This window comes from Oncorhynchus masou, chromosome 10, assembly GCF_036934945.1.
Source record: "Oncorhynchus masou masou isolate Uvic2021 chromosome 10, UVic_Omas_1.1, whole genome shotgun sequence".
Taxonomy (NCBI): domain Eukaryota; kingdom Metazoa; phylum Chordata; class Actinopteri; order Salmoniformes; family Salmonidae; genus Oncorhynchus; species Oncorhynchus masou.
This window is the reverse complement of record NC_088221.1, coordinates 31,422,896-31,441,949: the sequence shown is the minus strand read 5'-3', so window position 1 is coordinate 31,441,949 and position 19,054 is coordinate 31,422,896. Positions and strand designations below refer to the sequence as shown.

Here is a 19,054-nt window from a genome sequence, read left to right as displayed (position 1 = left end):
TATAGGTGGGCTATGTACAGGTGCAGTAATCTGTGAGCTGCTCTGACAGTTGGTGCTTAAAGCTAGTGAGGGAGATAAGTGTTTCCAGTTTCAGTGCTTTTTGTAGTTTGTTCCAGTCATTGGCAGCAGAGAACTGGAAGGAGAGGCGGCCAAAGAAAGAATTGGTTTTGGGGGTGACTAGAGAGATATACCTGCTGGAGCGTGTGCTACAGGTGGGAGATGCTATGGTGACCAGCGAGCTGAGATAAGGGGGGACTTTACCTAGCAGGGTCTTGTAGATGACATGGAGCCAGTGGGTTTGGCGACGAGTATGAAGCGAGGGCCAGCCAACGAGAGCGTACAGGTCGCAATGGTGGGTAGTATATGGGGCTTTGGTGACAAAACAAATTGCACTGTGATAGACTGCATCCAATTTGTTGAGTAGGGTATTGGAGGCTATTTTGTAAATGACATCGCCAAAGTCGAGGATTGGTCAGTTTTACAAGGGTATGTTTGGCAGCATGAGTGAAGGATGCTTTGTTGCGAAATAGGAAGCCAATTCTAGATTTAACTTTGGATTGGAGATATTTGATATGGGTCTGGAAGGAGAGTTTACAGTCTAAGCAGACACCTAAGTATTTGTAGTTGTCCACGTATTCTAAATCAGAGCCGGCCAGAGTAGTGATGTTGGACAGGCGGGTAGGAGCGGGTAGCGATCGGTTGAAGAGCATGCATTTAGTTTTACTTGTATTTAAGAGCATTTGGAGGCCACGGAAGGAGAGTTGTATGGCATTGAAGCTTGCCTGGAGGGTTGTTAACAGTGTCCAAAGAAGGGCCAGAAGTATTCAGAATGGTGTCGTCTGCGTAGAGGTGGATCAGAGACTCACCAGCAGCAAGAGCGACCTCATTGATGTATACAGAGAAGAGAGTCGGTCCAAGAATTGAACCCTGTGGTACCCCCATAGAGACTGCCAGAGGTCCGGACAGCAGACCCTCCGATTTGACACACTGAACTCTATCAGAGAAGTAGTTGGTGAACCAGGCGAGGCAATCATTTGAGAAACCAAGGCTGTCGAGTCTGCCGATGAGGATGTGGTGATTGACAGAGTCGAAAGCCTTGGCCAGATCAATGAACACGGCTGCACAGTAATGTTTTTTTTATCGATGGCGGTTAAGATATCGTTTAGGACCTTGAGTGTGGCTGAGGTGCACCCATGACCAGCTCTGAAACCAGATTGCATAGCAGAGAAGGTATGGTGAGATTTTAAATGGTCGGTAATCTGTTTGTTGACTTGGCTTTCGAAGACCTTAGAAAGGCATGGTAGGTTAGATATAGGTCTGTAGCAGTTTGGGTCAAGAGTGTCCCACCCCCTTTGAAGAGGGGGATGATCGCAGCTGCTTTCCAATCTTTGGGGATCTCAGACGACACGAAAGAGAGGTTGAACAGGCTAGTAATAAGGGTGGCAACAATTTCGGCAGATAATTTTAGAAAGAAAGGGTCCAGAATGTCTAGCCCGGCTGATTTGTAGGGGTTCAGATTTTGCAGCTCTTTCAGAACATCAGCTGAACGGATTTGGGAGAAGGAGAAATGGGGAAGGCTTGGGCGAGTTGCTGTGGGGGGTGCAGTGCTGTTGACCGGGGTAGGAGTAGCCAGGTGGAAAGCATGGCCAGCCGTAGAAAAATGCTTATTGAAATTCTCAATTATGGTGGATTTATCAGTGGTGACAGTGTTTCCTATCTTCAGTGCAGTGGGCAGCTGGGAGGAGGTGTTCTTATTCTCCATGGACTTTACAGTGTCCCAGAACTTTTTTGAGTTAGTGTTGCAGGAAGCAAATTTCTGCTTGAAAAAGCTAGCCTTGGCTTTTCTAACTGCCTGTGTATAATGGTTTCTAGCTTCCCTGAACAGCTGCATATCACGGGGGCTGTTCGATGCTAATGCAGAACGCCATAGGATGTTTTTGTGTTGGTTAAGGGCAGTCAGGTCTGGGGAGAACCAAGGGCTATATCTGTTCCTGGCTCTACATTTCTTGAATGGGGCATGTTTATTTAAGATGGTTTGGAAGGTATTTAAAAAAAATATCCAGGCATCCTCTACATTTACATTTACATTTAAGTCATTTAGCAGACGCTCTTATCCAGAGCGACTTACAAATTGGTGAATTCACCTTCTGACATCCAGTGGAACAGCCACTTTACAATAGTGCATCTAAATCATTAAGGGGGGGGGAGAAGGATTACTTATCCTATCCTAGGTATTCCTTGAAGAGGTGGGGTTTCAGGTGTCTCCGGAAGGTGGTGATTGACTCCGCTGTCCTGGCGTCGTGAGGGAGTTTGTTCCACCATTGGGGGGCCAGAGCAGCGAACAGTTTTGACTGGGCTGAGCGGGAACTGTACTTCCTCAATGGTAGGGAGGCGAGCAGGCCAGAGGTGGATGAACGCAGTGCCCTTGCTTGGGTGTAGGGCCTGATCAGAGCCTGGAGGTACTGCGGTGCCGTTCCCCTCACAGCTCCGTAGGCAAGCACCATGGTCTTGTAGCGGATGCGAGCTTCAACTGGAAGCCAGTGGAGAGAGCGGAGGAGCGGGGTGACGTGAGAGAACTTGGGAAGGTTGAACACCAGACGGGCTGCGGCGTTCTGGATGAGTTGTAGGGGTTTAATGGCACAGGCAGGGAGCCCAGCCAACAGCGAGTTGCAGTAATCCAGACGGGAGATGACAAGTGCCTGGATTAGGACCTGCGCCGCTTCCTGTGTGAGGCAGGGTCGTACTCTGCGGATGTTGTAGAGCATGAACCTACAGGAACGGGCCACCGCCATGATGTTGGTTGAGAACGACAGCGTGTTGTCCAGGATCACGCCAAGGTTCTTAGCGCTCTGGGAGGAGGACACAATGGAGTTGTCAACCGTGATGGCGAGATCATGGAACGGGCAGTCCTTCCCCGGGAGGAAGAGCAGCTCCGTCTTGCCGAGGTTCAGCTTGAGGTGGTGATCCGTCATCCACACTGATATGTCTGCCAGACATGCAGAGATGCGATTCGCCACCTGGTCATCAGAAGGGGGAAAGGAGAAGATTAATTGTGTGTCGTCTGCATAGCAATGATAGGAGAGACCATGTGAGGTTATGACAGAGCCAAGTGACTTGGTGTATAGCGAGAATAGGAGAGGGCCTAGAACAGAGCCCTGGGGGACACCAGTGGTGAGAGCGCGTGGCGAAGAGACAGATTCTCGCCACTTCACCTGGTAGGAGCGACCTGTCAGGTAGGACGCAATCCAAGCGTGGGCCGCGCCGGAGATGCCCAACTCGGAGAGGGTGGAGAGGAGGATCTGATGGTTCACAGTATCGAAGGCAGCCGATAGGTCTAGAAGGATGAGAGCAGAGGAGAGAGAGTTAGCTTTAGCAGTGCGGAGCGCCTCCGTGATACAGAGAAGAGCAGTCTCAGTTGAATGACTAGTCTTGAAACCTGACTGATTTGGATCAAGAAGGTCATTCTGAGAGAGATAGCGGGAGAGCTGGCCAAGGACGGCACGTTCAAGAGTTTTGGAGAGAAAAGAAAGAAGGGATACTGGTCTGTAGTTGTTGACATCGGAGGGATCGAGTGTAGGTTTTTTCAGAAGGGGTGCAACTCTCGCTCTCTTGAAGACGGAAGGGACGTAGCCAGCGGTCAGGGATGAGTTGATGAGCGAGGTGAGGTAAGGGAGAAGGTCTCCGGAAATGGTCTGTAGAAGAGAGGAGGGGATAGGGTCAAGCGGGCAGGTTGTTGGGCGGCCGGCCGTCACAAGAAGCGAGATTTCATCTGGAGAGAGAGGGGAGAAAGAGGTCAGAGCACAGGGTAGGGCAGTGTGAGCAGAACCAGCGGTGTCGTTTGACTTAGCAAACGAGGATCAAATGTCGACCTTCTTTTCAAGAAGGTGGCAAAGAGCTTCCTAGGGTTAGAGGCAGATGCTTGGAATTTAGAGTGGTAGAAAGTGGCTTTAGCAGCAGAGACAGAGGAGGAAAATGTAGAGAGGAGGGAGTGAAAGGATGCCAGGTCCGCAGGGAGGCGAGTTTTCCTCCATTTCCGCTCGGCTGCCCGGAGCTCTGTTCTGTGAGCTCGCAATGAGTCATCGAGCCACGGAGCGGGAGGGGAGGACCGAGCCGGCCTGGAGGATAGGGGACATAGAGAGTCAAAGGATGCAGAAAGGGAAGAGAGGAGGGTTGAGGAGGCAGAATCAGGAGATAGGTTGGAGAAGGTATGAGCAGAGGGAAGAGATGATAGGATGGAAGAGGAGAGAGTAGCGGGGGAGAGAGAGCGAAGGTTGGGACGGCGCGATACCATCCGAGTAGGGGCAGTGTGGGAAGTGTTGGATGAGAGCGAGAGGGAAAAGGATACAAGGTAGTGGTCGGAGACTTGGAGGGGAGTTGCAATGAGGTTAGTGGAAGAACAGCATCTAGTAAAGATGAGGTCGGCGTATTGCCTGCCTTGTGAGTAGGGGGGAAGGTGAGAGGGTGAGGTCAAAGAGGAGAGGAGTGGAAAGAAGGAGGCAGAGAGGAATGAGTCAAAGGTAGACGTGGGGAGGTTAAAGTCGCCCAGGACTGTGAGAGGTGAGCCGTCCTCAGGAAAGGAGCTTATCAAGGCATCAAGCTCATTGATGAACTCTCCGAGGGAACCTGGAGGGCGATAAATGATAAGGATGTTAAGCTTGAAAGGGCTGGTAACTGTGACAGCATGGAATTCAAAGGAGGCGATAGACAGATGGGTAAGGGGAGAGAGAGAAATGACCACTTGGGAGAGATGAGGATCCCGGTGCCACCACCCCGCTGACCAGAAGCTCTCGGGGTGTGCGAGAACACGTGGGCGGACGAAGAGAGAGCAGTAGGAGTAGCAGTGTTATCTGTGGTGATCCATGTTTCCGTCAGTGCCAAGAAGTCGAGGGACTGGAGGGAGGCATAGGCTGAGATGAACTCTGCCTTGTTGGCCGCAGATCGGCAGTTCCAGAGGGTACCGGAGACCTGGAACTCCACGTGGGTCGTGCGCGCTGGGACCACCAGATTAGGGTGGCCGCGGCCACGCGGTGTGGAGCGTTTGTATGGTCTGTGCAGAGAGGAGAGAACAGGGATAGATAGACACATAGTTGACAGGCTACAGAAGAGGCTACGCTAATGCAAAGGAGATTGGAATGACAAGTGGACTACGCGTCTCGAATGTTCAGAAAGTTAAGCTTACGTAGCAAGAATCTTATTGACTAAAATGATTGAAATGATACAGTACTGCTGGAGTAGGCTAGCTGGTAGTGGCTGCGATGTTGACACTACACTAATCAAGTCGTTCCGTCGAGTGTAATAGTTTCTACAGTGCTGCTATTCGGGGGCTAGCTGGCTAGCTAGCAGGTTGATTGCGTTACGTTACCTTAAAAGAACGACAATAGCTGGCTAGCTAACCTAGAAAATCGCTCTAGGCTACACAATTGTCTTAGATACAAAGACGGCTATGTAGCTAGCTAGCTACGATCAAACAAATCAAACCGTTGTACTGTAATAGTTTCTACAGTGCTGCTATTCGGGGGCTAGCTGGCTAGCTACGTTAAAAGAACGACAATAGCTGGCCAGCTAACCTAGAAAATCGCTCTAGACTACACAATTGTCTTAGATACAAAGACGGCTATGTAGCTGGCTATCTACGATCAAACAAATCAAACCGTTGTACTGTAATGAAGTGAAATGAAAATGTGATACTACCTGTGGAGCGACGCGGAATGTTGACCGGGTAGTTGAAGTTCAATTCAGTAGAGGTTGGCTAGCTGTTGGCTAGCTAGCTAGCAGCATCTCCTACGTTAAGGACGACAAATAGCTGGCTAGCTAACCTCGGTAAATTAAGATAATCACTCTAAGTCTACACACTCTAAACTACACAATTATCTTGGATACGAAGACAACTATGTAGTTAGCTGACACTACGCTAATCGAGTCGTTCAGTTGAGTGTAATAGTTTCTACAGTGCTGGTGGACAGTGGATGTTAGCTAGCTGCTTAGCTAGCTGCTGGGCAGATACGTTAGGACGACGAAATACGATAATTATGCAATTATCTTTGATACAAAGACGGCTATGTAGCTAGCTAAGAAGAAATTGCTAAGATTAGACAAATCAAACTGTTGTACTATAATGAAATGTAATGAAAATGTAATGAAAAGTTATACTACCTGCGGACCGAAGTGTAGATGCGACCGCTCGCTCCAACCCGGAACCGGGATGAGATCAATATCCTTCCAGGATACCCCGGCCAGGTCAATTAGAAAGGCCTGCTCGCTGAAGTGTTTCAGGGAGTGTTTTACAGTGATGAGCGGGGGTCGTTTGACCGCTGACCCATTACGGATGCAGGCAATGAGGCAGTGATCGCTGAGATCTTGGTTGAAGACAGCAGAGGTGTATTTAGAGGGCAAGTTGGTTAGGATGATATCTATGAGGGTACTGATGATGATAAATACAATCCACCTGTGTGTAATCAAGTCTCCGTATAAATGCACCTGCACTGTGATAGTCTCAGAGGTCCGTTAAAAGCGCAGAGAGCATCATGAAGAACAAGGAACACACCAGGCAGGTCCGAGATACTGTTGTGAAGAAGTTTAAAGCCGGATTTGGATACAAAAAGATTTCCCAAGCTTTAAACATCCCAAGGAGCACTGTGCAAGCGATAATATTGAAATGGAAGGAGTATCAGACCACTGCAAATCTACCAAGACCTGGCCGTCCCTCTAAACTTTCAGCTCATACAAGGAGAAGACTGATCAGAGATGCAGCCAAGAGGCCCATGATCACTCTGGATGAACTGCAGAGATCTACAGCTGAGGTGGGAGACTCTGTCCATAGGACAACAATCAGTCGTATATTGCACAAATCTGGCCTTTATGGAAGTGGCAAGAAGAAAGCCATTTCTTAAAGATATCCATAAAAAGTGTTGTTTAAAGTTTGCCACAAGCCTCCTGGGAGACACACCAAACATGTGGTTGAAGGTGCTCTGGTCAGATGAAACCAAAATTGAACTTTTTGGCAACAATGCAAAACGTTATGTTTGGCGTAAAAGCAACACAGCTCATCACCCTGAACACACCATACCCACTGTCAAACATGGTGGTGGCTGCATCATGGTTTGGGCCTGCTTTTCTTCAGCAGGGACAGGGAAGATGGTTAAAATTGATGGGAAGATGGATGGAGCCAAATACAGGACCATTCTGGGAGATGGCGTCTGCAAAAGACCTGAGACTGGGACGGAGATTTGTCTTCCAACAAGACAATGATCCAAAACAAGCAAAATCTACAATGGAATGTTTTTTGTTTTGTTTTGTTTTTTTACCTTTATTTTACTAGGCAAGTCAGTTAAGAACAAATTCTGATTTTCAATGACGGCCTAGGAACAGTGGGTTAACTGCCTGTTCAGGGGCAGAACAACAGATTTGTACCTTGTCAGCTCTGGGATTCGAACTTGCAACCTTTCGGTTACAAGTCCAATGCTCTAACCACTAGGCTACCCTGCCGCCCCTAAAATAAACATATCCAGGTGTTAGAATGGCCAAGTCAAAGTCCAGACCTGAATCCAATCGAGAATCTGTGGAAAGAACTGAAAACTGCTGTTCACAAATGCTCTCCATCCAACCTCACTGAGCTCGAGCTGTTTTGCAAGGAGGAATGGGAAAAAATTTCAGTCTCTCGATGTGCAAAACTGATAGAGACATACCCCAAGCGACTTACAGCTGTAATCGCAGCAAAAGGTGGCGCTACAAAGTATTAACTTAAGGGGGCTGAATAATTTTGCACGCCCAATTTTTCAGTTTTTGATTTGTTAAAAAAGTTTGAAATATCCAATAAATGTCGTTCCACTTCATGATTGTGTCCCACTTGTTATTGATTCTTCACAAAAAAAATACAGTTTTATATCTTTATGTTTGAAGCCTGAAATGTGGCAAAAGGTCGCAAAGTTCAAGGGGGCCGAATACTTTCGCAAGGCACTGTACACTAAGTTGACTGTTCCTTTCAACAGCTTGGAAAATTCCAGAAAATGATGTCATGGCTTTAGAAGCTTCTGATAGGCTAATTGACATTATTTGAGTTGATTGGAGGTGTACCTGTGGATGTATTTCAAGGCATACCTTCAAACTCAGTGCCTCTTTGCATGACATCACGGGAAATCTAAAGAAATCAGCCAAGACCTCAGGGAAAATAAATGTAGACCTCCACAGGTCTGGTTCATCCTTGGGAGCCTGAAGATACCACATTTATCTGTACAAACAATAGTATGCAAGTATAAACACCATGGGACCACGCAGCTGTCATTACCGCTCAGGAAGGAGACAAGTTCTGTCTCCTAGAGATGAACGTAGTTTGGTGTGGAAAGTGCAAATCAATCCCAGAACAACAGCAAAGGACCCTGTGAAGATGATGAGGAAATCGGTACAAAGGTTTCTATATCCACAGTAAAATTAGTCCTATATTGACATAACCTGAATGGCCGCTCAGCAAGGAAGAAGCCACTGCTCCAAAACCGCCATAAAAAATGCCAGACTACAGTTTGCAGCTGCACATGGGGACAAAGATCGTACTTTTTGGAGAAATGTCCTCTGGTCTGATGAAACAAAAATAGAACTGTTTGGCCATAATGACCATTGTTATGTTTGGAGGAAAAAGGGGGAGGCTTGCAAGCCGAAGAACACCATCCCAACTATTAAGCACGGGGGTGGCAGCATCATGTGGTGGTACTTTGCTGTAGGAGGGACTGGTGCACTTCACAAAATAGATGGCATCATGAGGCTGGAAAATTATGTGTATATATTGATGCAACATCTCAAGACCTCAGTCAGGAAGTTAAAGCTTGGTCGCAAATGGGTCTTCCAAATGGACATTGACCCCAAGCATACTTCCAAAGTTTTGGCAAAATGGCTTAAGGACAACAAAGTCAAGGTATTGGATTGGCCATGATAATGCCCTTACCTCAATCGAACAGATTTGTGGGCAGAACTGAAAAAGTGTGTGAAAGCAAGGAGGCCTACATCCCTGACTCAGTTACATCAGCTCCGTCAGGAGGAATGGGCCAAAATTCACCCAACTTATTGTGGAAAGCTTGTGGAAGGCTACCCGAATGTTTGACCAAAGTTATGCAATTTAAAGGCAATGCTACCAAATACTAATTGAATGTATGTAAACTTCTGACCCACTGGGAATGTGATGAAAGAAATAAAAGCTGAAATAAATCAATCATTCTCTAGTATTATTCTGACATTTCACATTCTTATAATAAAGTGGTGATCCTAACAGACCTAAGCCAGGGAATTTGTACTTGGATTAAATGTCAGGAATTTTGAAAAACTGAGCTTAAATGTATTTGGCTAAGGTGTATGTAAAACTTCTGACTTCAACTGTATGTGGAGACCATATCCAAAGGCTCTTCACCTGGTCTGCGGTTCTGGCCATGACTTAAATTGAGAACCAGGCTGCTATAGATGGGCATGGAGGTGGTAAAGGCCTTATTCCCTGTGGCGCTCATCACCTCCGCTCAGACCACTTGGCCACGCAGGCGTTCATGAACAGATCCTTCAAAGACTAATTTGAATTTCTTGAAGGTGTTGGTGGTAAGGGTTATCATTTGAGATCTGTGCCTGGTACAAACACTGACTTTGTGCTTAACTGTCAAGGAGCACTTTTTACAAACGCTTCCCTAAAAACGTCTTGACTCTTCCAGGTGGCCATGCAAAGCACTACGCTGACCTTCTCTGAGGCATCCTCGTTCTTGATGAGAAGAAGTGTGCGTTTCGCTTCTGGAGAAGCTGTCTGCTCAGATGGCCAAGAAAAGGGGATCTACGAGCTTTACTGCAATCACCATGAGAACATGCTGGCACAGGACCGGGCCAAGCCCGACAAAGGAGTTGGGGTAAGAGCTTTGAGTTGATTCCTTGCTAGAGTTGAAACATTCTTCAAAAACTCCATATTGAACACTGGAGCTGTTCTCCTCTTTCAGGCCAATCCACTTAAGTTTTGTTAGGTAATAATTATCAGAGTAAGAACTCGATGATCCCTGACGGCTAACGATAACATATCCTGACAGAATATAAACTTTATACATTCCTCTCTCTCCCTCAGTGACATAAGTAAATTTATGATTTCATAAGTCAAGAAATCAGAACAGTTTCCATGTCGTAGATGACGTGTTCTTTCTCTCAACCTCTAATGTTACTGTACTGTTATGATTTACAGTGGCTTCCATAATGTATTTTTTAGGCATCATACCAGAAACACATCCAACCGGTTTTAGATTTATCATTGTTTGATGGCAAACATGAAGCCTTTGGGGATATTTTCTGCAGGCTGAGGAGATTCTTGAGCAGTTCCGGAAGGAAAAGAGTATAGAGAATTATTCCATCCTGCAAGCTGACAAAAAAACAGACCGAAAATTAGAAAAAGTACAAAATATGGCATGGGATGTTATTTTCTGATTTAATTCAGGTTTCTGGTTGAAGTGACTTCTCAAAATACATTTTTGATAGTTCTTGCACTAAGTCAACATAGATCTGGGATGTTTAACAGTAGGTATGCAAGCTAAAGTTTAACCTAAAACTTGTGGTCTTCTCCAGAACATGGAAAATGGCAGGAGTTGTCTATTGACTCTGTATGAGAGAGAACATGAAGCTCGAGTGTTTTCCTACCATAATATCTTAATTTGTACCATTCACAGGAGAAGGAGGGATCAGCTGTGCTGGAGCAGGAGAAGAAGGCTGCTGGAGAGAAACGGTTGGAGATGGAGCGCACCATGGAGGACGATCGCAGAAGCAAAGATGAGAAGTTGAAGCAGATGGAAGATGAAGGAGGATTTGAAGCAACAGGAACGGGACTTCCACAGGGCCTTGGAGTGCAAGATAAAGGAACAGAAGGATCTGCTGGAGAAGGGCCACAAGGAGAAGGCTGACATAATGAGACAGGAGATAGGAGTTCAAGAATAGCAACAAACCTGAGAAGGAAGGATGTGGTTGCCTTGAGTCTACAGTCATGCCTGTTCTTCGATTTGGATTGGATGCTGCCAACACTTTCTTTCAATATACGCTCATGAAGGTAGCTTTTATGAAGTAGAAACATTATGTATTACCTGAGCATGTACACATTTGCTAGCTTTATCAATGTAAAGCAGAAAGTCAAGTTGATAGCCACACTTAGAATCAGTATATGCTTTATATGAAAGAGTTAATTATTTTTCTTGTGTGTTGACATATTTTGGTGAAATGCTCTCTACTAGTGTAGCACTTAAAATGTAGAGGCTTTAATTATTTTTTTTAAACATATATTTTTATGGTCTTATATTCTTTGAGAATGTTGCCTAGAGGCAGATAATTCATTTGAATATTATATAATTAGTCTTAAATCAGTTTATGAATAAATGTGTTGTTTTGAATCCACTTTGAGTCTGTTAGTGTTTATGTAAGTATTAGTAGTCGAACTGATTTACATCTGGAAACCCCATTTTGCCGTTGTGGCCTGACGTTCCTCTTACTTCAATCTTTGATAACAGGCCACAATTGTGTTCGAATAGTTTTCAGACCAAAAATCTATCAGTTTGCCTGCAAATCCATAACCATGATGTCTGTGTTGTTCCCCCTCTGTGAATCTAGGCTAAGATGGTCCAGGAGGCGAAGGAGGAGCCACAGGAGTTGGAGCGAGCACTAGATAGCAAGCTCCATGAGCAGGAAAAGCTGATGGTTAATGGCTTCACAGAGAAAGAGGCAGCCATGAATGAGGAGATAGAGCCTGAGAGAGGAGGCCAAGCACGAGGAGAAGGAAGAGCAGTCTCGTAACTTCAGAGCCATAGCACAGGGTGTCATGGAGAGTGTCAGCAATGGCTCAGGTCACTACTTTAACTTCTTCGATATAGGGGGCGCTCTTTTAATTTTTGGATAAAAAACGTTCCCGTTTTAAACAAGATATTTTGTCAAGAAAGGATGCTCGACTATGCATATAATTGACAGCTTTGGAAAGAAAACTGCAAAGATATTGTCTGTGAGTGCCACAGAACTTATGCTACAGGCGGAACCAAGATGAAATTTCATACAGGAAATGCCCCAGATTTTGAATGCCACACCCAAACTCAAAACAGGAGCAGTTGGCAACTCTAAAGACACAACTCTGCCCAAAGTCAACACAGGTACAACTGGCAAAAGCCCTGGCTGAGGTGTATAGGATTCACCAGAGATTGGTCAATGGTCCAAATCAGCAGCCACACCTTTCTCCAGTCTCAACATTAACCAGAAGAGCTACTAGGAAATAGTGCAACAGAAAGACTGCTGTGCAACAACAGTACAATGGGGCCAAACCAGCTGTCATTTCACAGAAGTCAGTTCCTCAGTTTATAACCATTAATTTATTGTTCTGATATAATTAAATATTTAAAAGGTTATTACAGACCATTCTTAGAATTGTAGTTAAGATTTGTGCTTTGTTTTGTTCTTGGATGTAGGGTAAAATAAATTAGCTTAACTTGTCTTGAAGTCAAATTTGGCTAGAATGGAACTGCTCATCTTCAATGCGCTTTTAAATTCAGGGTTGACTTATCATGTTTTGTAATTGTTGTTTAAATAAACCTTGCTTCATCTCTATTTCTGGCGCCATTCTAAAATGGCAGCAGTTTTACGGGCGCCCAACCAATTGTGCTATTATGTGGGGGGTTTTCGCGTTATTTGTAACTTATTTTGTACATAATGTTTCTGCAACCGTATCTTACGCCAGAAAATAGCTTCTGGACAGAGATCACTCACCTCGGATTAGACAAATATTTTTTCAACAACAAGCAAGACTCACATGATATTCTCCAAACATCCGGCAGGGCCGACATCCCAGTTATTCGCAAGAGGAAGCAACGCAGGTACAGAGGACGAAGAGCCGGATGCCTCGTCAGGACCCGCAGAAGGCGAGTAGGAAAGCTGCCGTTACTGTCAATATTACTCGCCAACATGCAATCATTGGACAATAAATTAGACGAGGTACGATCATGAATATCCTACCAACGGGACACCAAAAACTGTAATATCCTATGTTTCAAGGAATCGTGGCTTAATGACGACATGGATATTCAGCTAACGGGACATACGCTGCTCTGGCAGGATAGAACAGCACAAGACGGGGGATGGGGGGGGGTGGGGGCTGTGCATATTTGTAAACAACAGCTGGTGCACGAAATCTAAGGAAGTCTCTAGATTTTGCTCGCCTGAAGTAGAGTATATAGTGATAAATTGCAGGCCACACTACTTGTCTAGAGAGTTCTCAGCTATACTGTTTGTGGCTGTTTATTTACCACCACAATCAGATGTGGGCACTAAGACCACACTCAGTCAGCTGTATAAGGAAATAAGCAAACAGGAAACCACTCACCCAGAGGCGGCGCACCTAGTGGCCGGAGACTTTAATGCAGGGAAACTTAGATCAGTTCTACCAAATCAACATGTTAAATGTGCAACCCAAGGGAAAAAAAATTCTAGATCACCTGTACTCCACACACAGAGACGCGTACAAAGCCCTCCCTTTGGTAAATCCGATCACAACTCTATCCTCCTGATTCCTGCTTACAAGCAAAAATTAAAGCAGGAAGCACCAGTGACAGTGGTCAGATGAAGCAGATGCTAAACTACAGGACTGTTTTGCTATCACAGACTGGAACATGTTCCGGGATTCTTCCGATGGCATTGAGGAATACACCACATCAGTCACTGGCTTTATCAATAAGTGCATTGAGGACGTCGTCCCCAAGGTGACTGTATGTACATACCCCAACCAGAAGCCATGGATTACCGGCAACATTCGCACTGAGCTAAAGGGTAGAGCTGCTGCTTTCAAGGTGCGGGACTCTAACCCGGAAGCTTACAAGAAATCCCGCTATGGCCTGCGTCAAACCATCATACAGGCAAACCATCAATACAGGGCTAAGATTGAATCATACTACACCAGCTCCGACGCTCGTCGGATGTGGCAGGGCTTGAAAACTATTACAGACTACAAAAGGGAAGCACAGCCGCGAGCTGCCCGGTGACACGAGCCTGCCAGACGAGCTAAATCACTTCTATGCTTGCTTCCAGGCAAGCAATACTGAGTCATGCATGAGAGCATCAGCTGTTCCAGACGACCGTGTGGTCACGCTCTCCGTAGCCGACGTGAGTTAAACCTTTAAACAGGTCAACATACACAAGGCTGCGGGGAAACACGGATTACCAGTACGTGTGCTCCGGGCATGTGCTGACCAACTGACAGGTGTCTTCACTGACATTTTCAACATGTTTAAAGCAAACCACCATAGTTCCTGTGCCCAAGAACAAAGGCAACCTGCCTAAATGACTACAGAACCGTAGCACTCACGTCCGTAGCCATGAAGTGCTTTGAAATGCTGGTAATGGCCCACATCAACACCATTATCCCAGAAACCCTAAACCCACCAATTTGCATACCGCCCAAACGGACCCACAAACGATGCAATCTCTACTGCACTTTACACTGCCCTTTCCCACATGGACAAAAGAAACACCTATGCGAGAATGCTATTCATTGACTACAGCTTAGCGTTCAACACCATAGTACCCTCAAAGCTCATCACTAAGCTAAGGACCCTGGGACTAAACACCTCCCTCTGCAACTGGATCCTGGACTTCCTGACGGACTGCCCCCAGGTGGTGAGGGTTGGTTGCAACACATCTGCCACGCTGATCCTCAACACTGGAGCTCCCCAGGGGTGGGTGCTCAGTCCCCTCCTGTACTCCCTGTTCACCCACGACTGTATGGCCAGGCACATCTCCAACACCATCATTAAGTTTGCAGATGACACAACAGTGTTAGGCCTGATCACCGACAACGACGAGACAGCCTATAGGGAGGTCAGAGACCTGGCGGTGCCAGAATAACAACCGATCACTCAACGTAACCAAGACTAAGGAGATGATTGTGGACGTCAGGAGAAGGAGCACAGAGCACGCCCCCATTCTCATCGACGGGGCTGTAGTGGAGCAGGTTGAGAGCTTCAAGTTCCTTGGTGTCCACATAAACAACAAACTAGAAAAGTCCAAACACACCAAGACAGTCGTGAAGAGGGCACGACAAAGCCTATTCCCCCTCATGAAGCTAAAAAGATTTGGCATGGGTCCTGAGATCCTCAAAAGGTTCTGCAGCTGCAACATCGAGAGCATGGTGCACTGCCTGGTACGGCAATTGCTCGGCCTCCGACCACAAGGCACTACAGAAGGTAGTGGGTACGGCCCAGTAAATCACTGGGGCAAAGCTGCCTGCAATGCAGGACCTCTTTTCCAGGCGGTGTCAGAGGAAGGTCCTAAAAATTGTCAAAGATCGCAGCCACCCCAGTCATAGGCTGTTCTCTCTACTACCGCATGGCAAGCGGTACCGGAGTGCCAAGTGTAGGACAAAAAGGCTTCACAGTTTTTACTCCCAAGCCATAAGACTCCTGAACAGGTAACCAAATGGTTAACCGGACTATTTGCATTGTGTGCCACCGCCCCCCCCAACGCATTTTACGCTACTGCTACTCTCTGATCATCATATATGCATAGTCACTTTAACCATACCTACATGTACATACTACCTCAATAAGCCTGATTAACCGGTGTCTGTATACAGCCTTGCTACTGTTATTGTCAAATTTGTGTTTTTACTGTTTTTATTTCTTTACTTACCTACACACTTTTTTCACACTATTGTTTAGAGCCTTTAAGTAAGCATTTCACTGTAAGGTCTACTACACCTGTTGTTTTTGGCGTACATGACAAATAAACTTTGATTTGATAACTTTTCACATTTTCTCTGATAGGGTTAAGGATGACGCTAAACCTGTTTAAATAGAGATATTGATCAATGGGGAGAACTGATGAACTGAACACCACCAGCTGAATCTCTACATGGAAACAAAAGCACAAGCATTCACATGAAAAAGAGACACATCCTGTCTTTCAGTCACCTCATATCAATTTAATCAAATGCAAACATGAGTACATCAGCAGCAGGACAACAAGAGGAACTGTAATTATGGAATGATATGTACACATCTCTACCCACCCCCCCCCCCCCCGGAGTCACACACACACACACACACAGTACAGCCACCTGTGAGCATCACACAACACCACACAGAAGCACGAGCCTGGGAACAAGACCGTTCCTGTATTAACAACACTGTTGCCAATGACAAAACGTTGACATAAGCAGAAAAACAGACTGGTATCCAGGCAACAAAACACACCTAATAATATCATCATCAAGTTATTTCAAATCCTAGGGCAGTCATTCAGATAATGTAAATCAGTATTGCATGGAACTCACATTTTTACCGCCAACAATGATAACAGATATTGTTCTTTACTGTACAGAGGGCATTAAATGAGGACACGAATAGGGATAGTATAATTATTCAATCCAGTGATTGACTCCCTCTGTAAATAGCACTAGTGCCTGAGAGCCATTCTCCACCAGTAGATATGCATTAGCCTAGGCCCAAGATGTGTGGCTTCACAGATTATTAAAACAACATGCTAGTACTTGTGAAAAATGACAATGGGTAATTAGGTTTTATATCCCAAATATCAACATGCAGACAGATTGTTGTTTTACAATCGTGGTTCTGTCTAAAAACAAATCCAAAAGCAAATCCAGTGCATGAACTTAACTTGAACTATATTATATCCATAATAACCATCAATACAATTTGAGAATGAACTTTACACGTGTGGTGTAGTAGGCTACATGAGAGATGTCTAGCTTTGAGGCACCAGTAGCACACAGCAATAAATAAACTCATAACACAAATACATTTGACACACAGCCACTAACATATCACCAGACTGTTATACGTACGCAATAGAAAATCTAATATTTTCAGACTTCAACCATATGTCATTTGTAGATAACAACATATTGTAAGTGTATGCATTGGACAAAAAGTGCTTAGCTATGATTTTGTTCTCTTAGAAATCAAACCGTAACAACTGAAGTGCAAAGAAACTAGAGATGACACGTGGTGAATAATGTTTTGGTCCACCACCAAAGTCCAAAGAGTCATAGGTGACATTTCAATAACTCTACGATAGAGTAAAAATAAATCATAAAAAGATGATTGGAATTAACTTGTTCTTTATGATTTATCATTTCAATTGGCAAGCCTAATCAAGAAATTCAATTAGCAAATCAATATTAATTTGGAAAAAAAAATACTAAAGAAAGAAATGTCTTTCTCCACATCTCCTACATCTGTGGTCGTCAACCGTTACCCGACAGTGAGATACCACATGTAGACTTGTTCACCAGTTGTGTGTATGCATGACTACAGGAGAGCCTATAAGCTAGGTAACTGCCAAAGTAAATGGAAACAATTGAGTAAATGAGGGATACAAAGTATATTGAATGCAGGTGCTTCCACCCAGATGTGGTTCCCAAGTTAATTTGGGGTGGCAGGGTAGCCTAGTGGTTAGAGCGTTGGACTAGTAACCAAAAGTTCAAATCCCCCAGCTGACAAGGTACAAATCTGTCGTTCTGCCCCTGAACATGCAGTTAACCCACCGTTCCTAAACCATCATTGAAAATAAGAATTTAGAATAAAGGTAAAATAAAATAAATGAATAAGAAGCAATTAACATCCCATCATGCTTAGGGTCATGTACAAAAATGCTCATTTGCTCAATTATTTTGGCTAGCATGGTTAGAAGAGATCTTAGTGAATTTGAAAGGTGGGTCTCAAATGAGCATAGGAGGTTTAAACTGTGTGTCTCAGTCACCACATCTCAACCCAATTGAACACTGAAGCGGCGCCTGAGACAGCCTTTTCAACCACCATCAAGAAAACACCAGATTACAGATGTCCTGTGGAAGAATTGTGACACATCCCTCCGAAAGAGTTCCAGAGTCTTAGAATTTACGCCAAGGCGCATTGAAGCTGTTCTGGCAGCTTGTTGACCCAATGCCCTATTAAGACAATGTTGGTGGTTCCTTTATTTTGGCAGTTATCTGTAGGCTATGGACACTTCTGACACCTCAACTGAAACAGGGTCCACCCAGAAACAGGGCTATTCTACCCTCCACCTGCTGCTTCTATGTACAGCAGCTAACAAGCAAAGAGCCAATCAAAACAGGATGAGTTATAAGAGGTCAACTTTGGGACCTTCTTGAGTTGTGATTATATTAGAGTAATCCATCTTGCTACTGTACATACTCCAGGTTACATATCTCACTGATATTCATATAACCCCAGTACATTTTTTAATAATTTTATTTTAACAATTGTTTCACCTACTTTTTTCATGCTCTGTTTGCCATAGTGAGAGCTGCAATATGATATGAGGAAGGCACTTAAATATAATATTTTTATTTGCCCGACTAGCTGTATGTGTTGTTCAGCAGGTAGCCTACACGGAGTTCCTTTACTATGGACCCATTGTTTTAAATATAATAAACCAAAGAATATAGGGACTTATGTATGCACAATAACATTTTAGTTGAAGTTCCAAATGTTGTTCCAGAGTGACATACTGTAGGTAAGGGGGATCCATAACACTAACAAAACAATGCTCTTTCATAGTCCTGATACAGCACGCACACTTTCGTCCTCTTCAAGGCGTCTCTATTCCAAATCTTTCCATCCATATCGGTAGCCAGAGTACAGCTCTTCCTCAGCACATTTAGTCACCAAGAGGGACAAGGGCAGGCAAGAAAGGCCTGGTGTTTCTAGGTTCTGTGGATGTTACTATTGTTGTGGTGGTTGTTCTTGTGGACATTACCACCTCCTCTCAGGATGACGGCCACCATGATGTAAGCTCTCACCTGATAGGTGGATGGAGCTCCATGATGCTCCATCAACAATGACCTTCAGGACACCACTGGAGTCATGTCCCAGAGCTGTTGACACAAACATAAAGGTGTATAAAAAAAACAATGCCTCCTTCATATGTGGATTTGCACGGTCATTAAAAGGTCATTGTATCAATGCCTCCCATTCCTGTATTAGGCTGCAAATCCGACTGATATTTTTCTCACTAATTGGTCTTCCCTCAATCAGCTCAACTCTGAAAAAATATCTGATGTGAAAAG

General features: G+C 44.9%; 1 protein-coding gene across 3 annotated transcripts in view; it reads right to left on the bottom strand.

Moving 5' to 3' along the window:
* Positions 1-19,054, bottom strand: part of LOC135547520 (WD repeat and FYVE domain-containing protein 2) — a 40,910-nt gene that overhangs the window by 6,284 nt on the left and 15,572 nt on the right. For 2 of the 3 annotated variants that reach the window (XM_064976597.1, XM_064976599.1), the window contains exon 12: positions 15,922-18,862. In XM_064976597.1, coding sequence (XP_064832669.1) covers positions 18,833-18,862 — 30 coding nt within the window. In that variant the 3' untranslated portion in view covers positions 15,922-18,832. Of the gene's footprint in view, positions 1-15,921; positions 18,863-19,054 lie in introns of those variants that run through there. The other variant, XM_064976598.1, reaches the window with a different exon arrangement.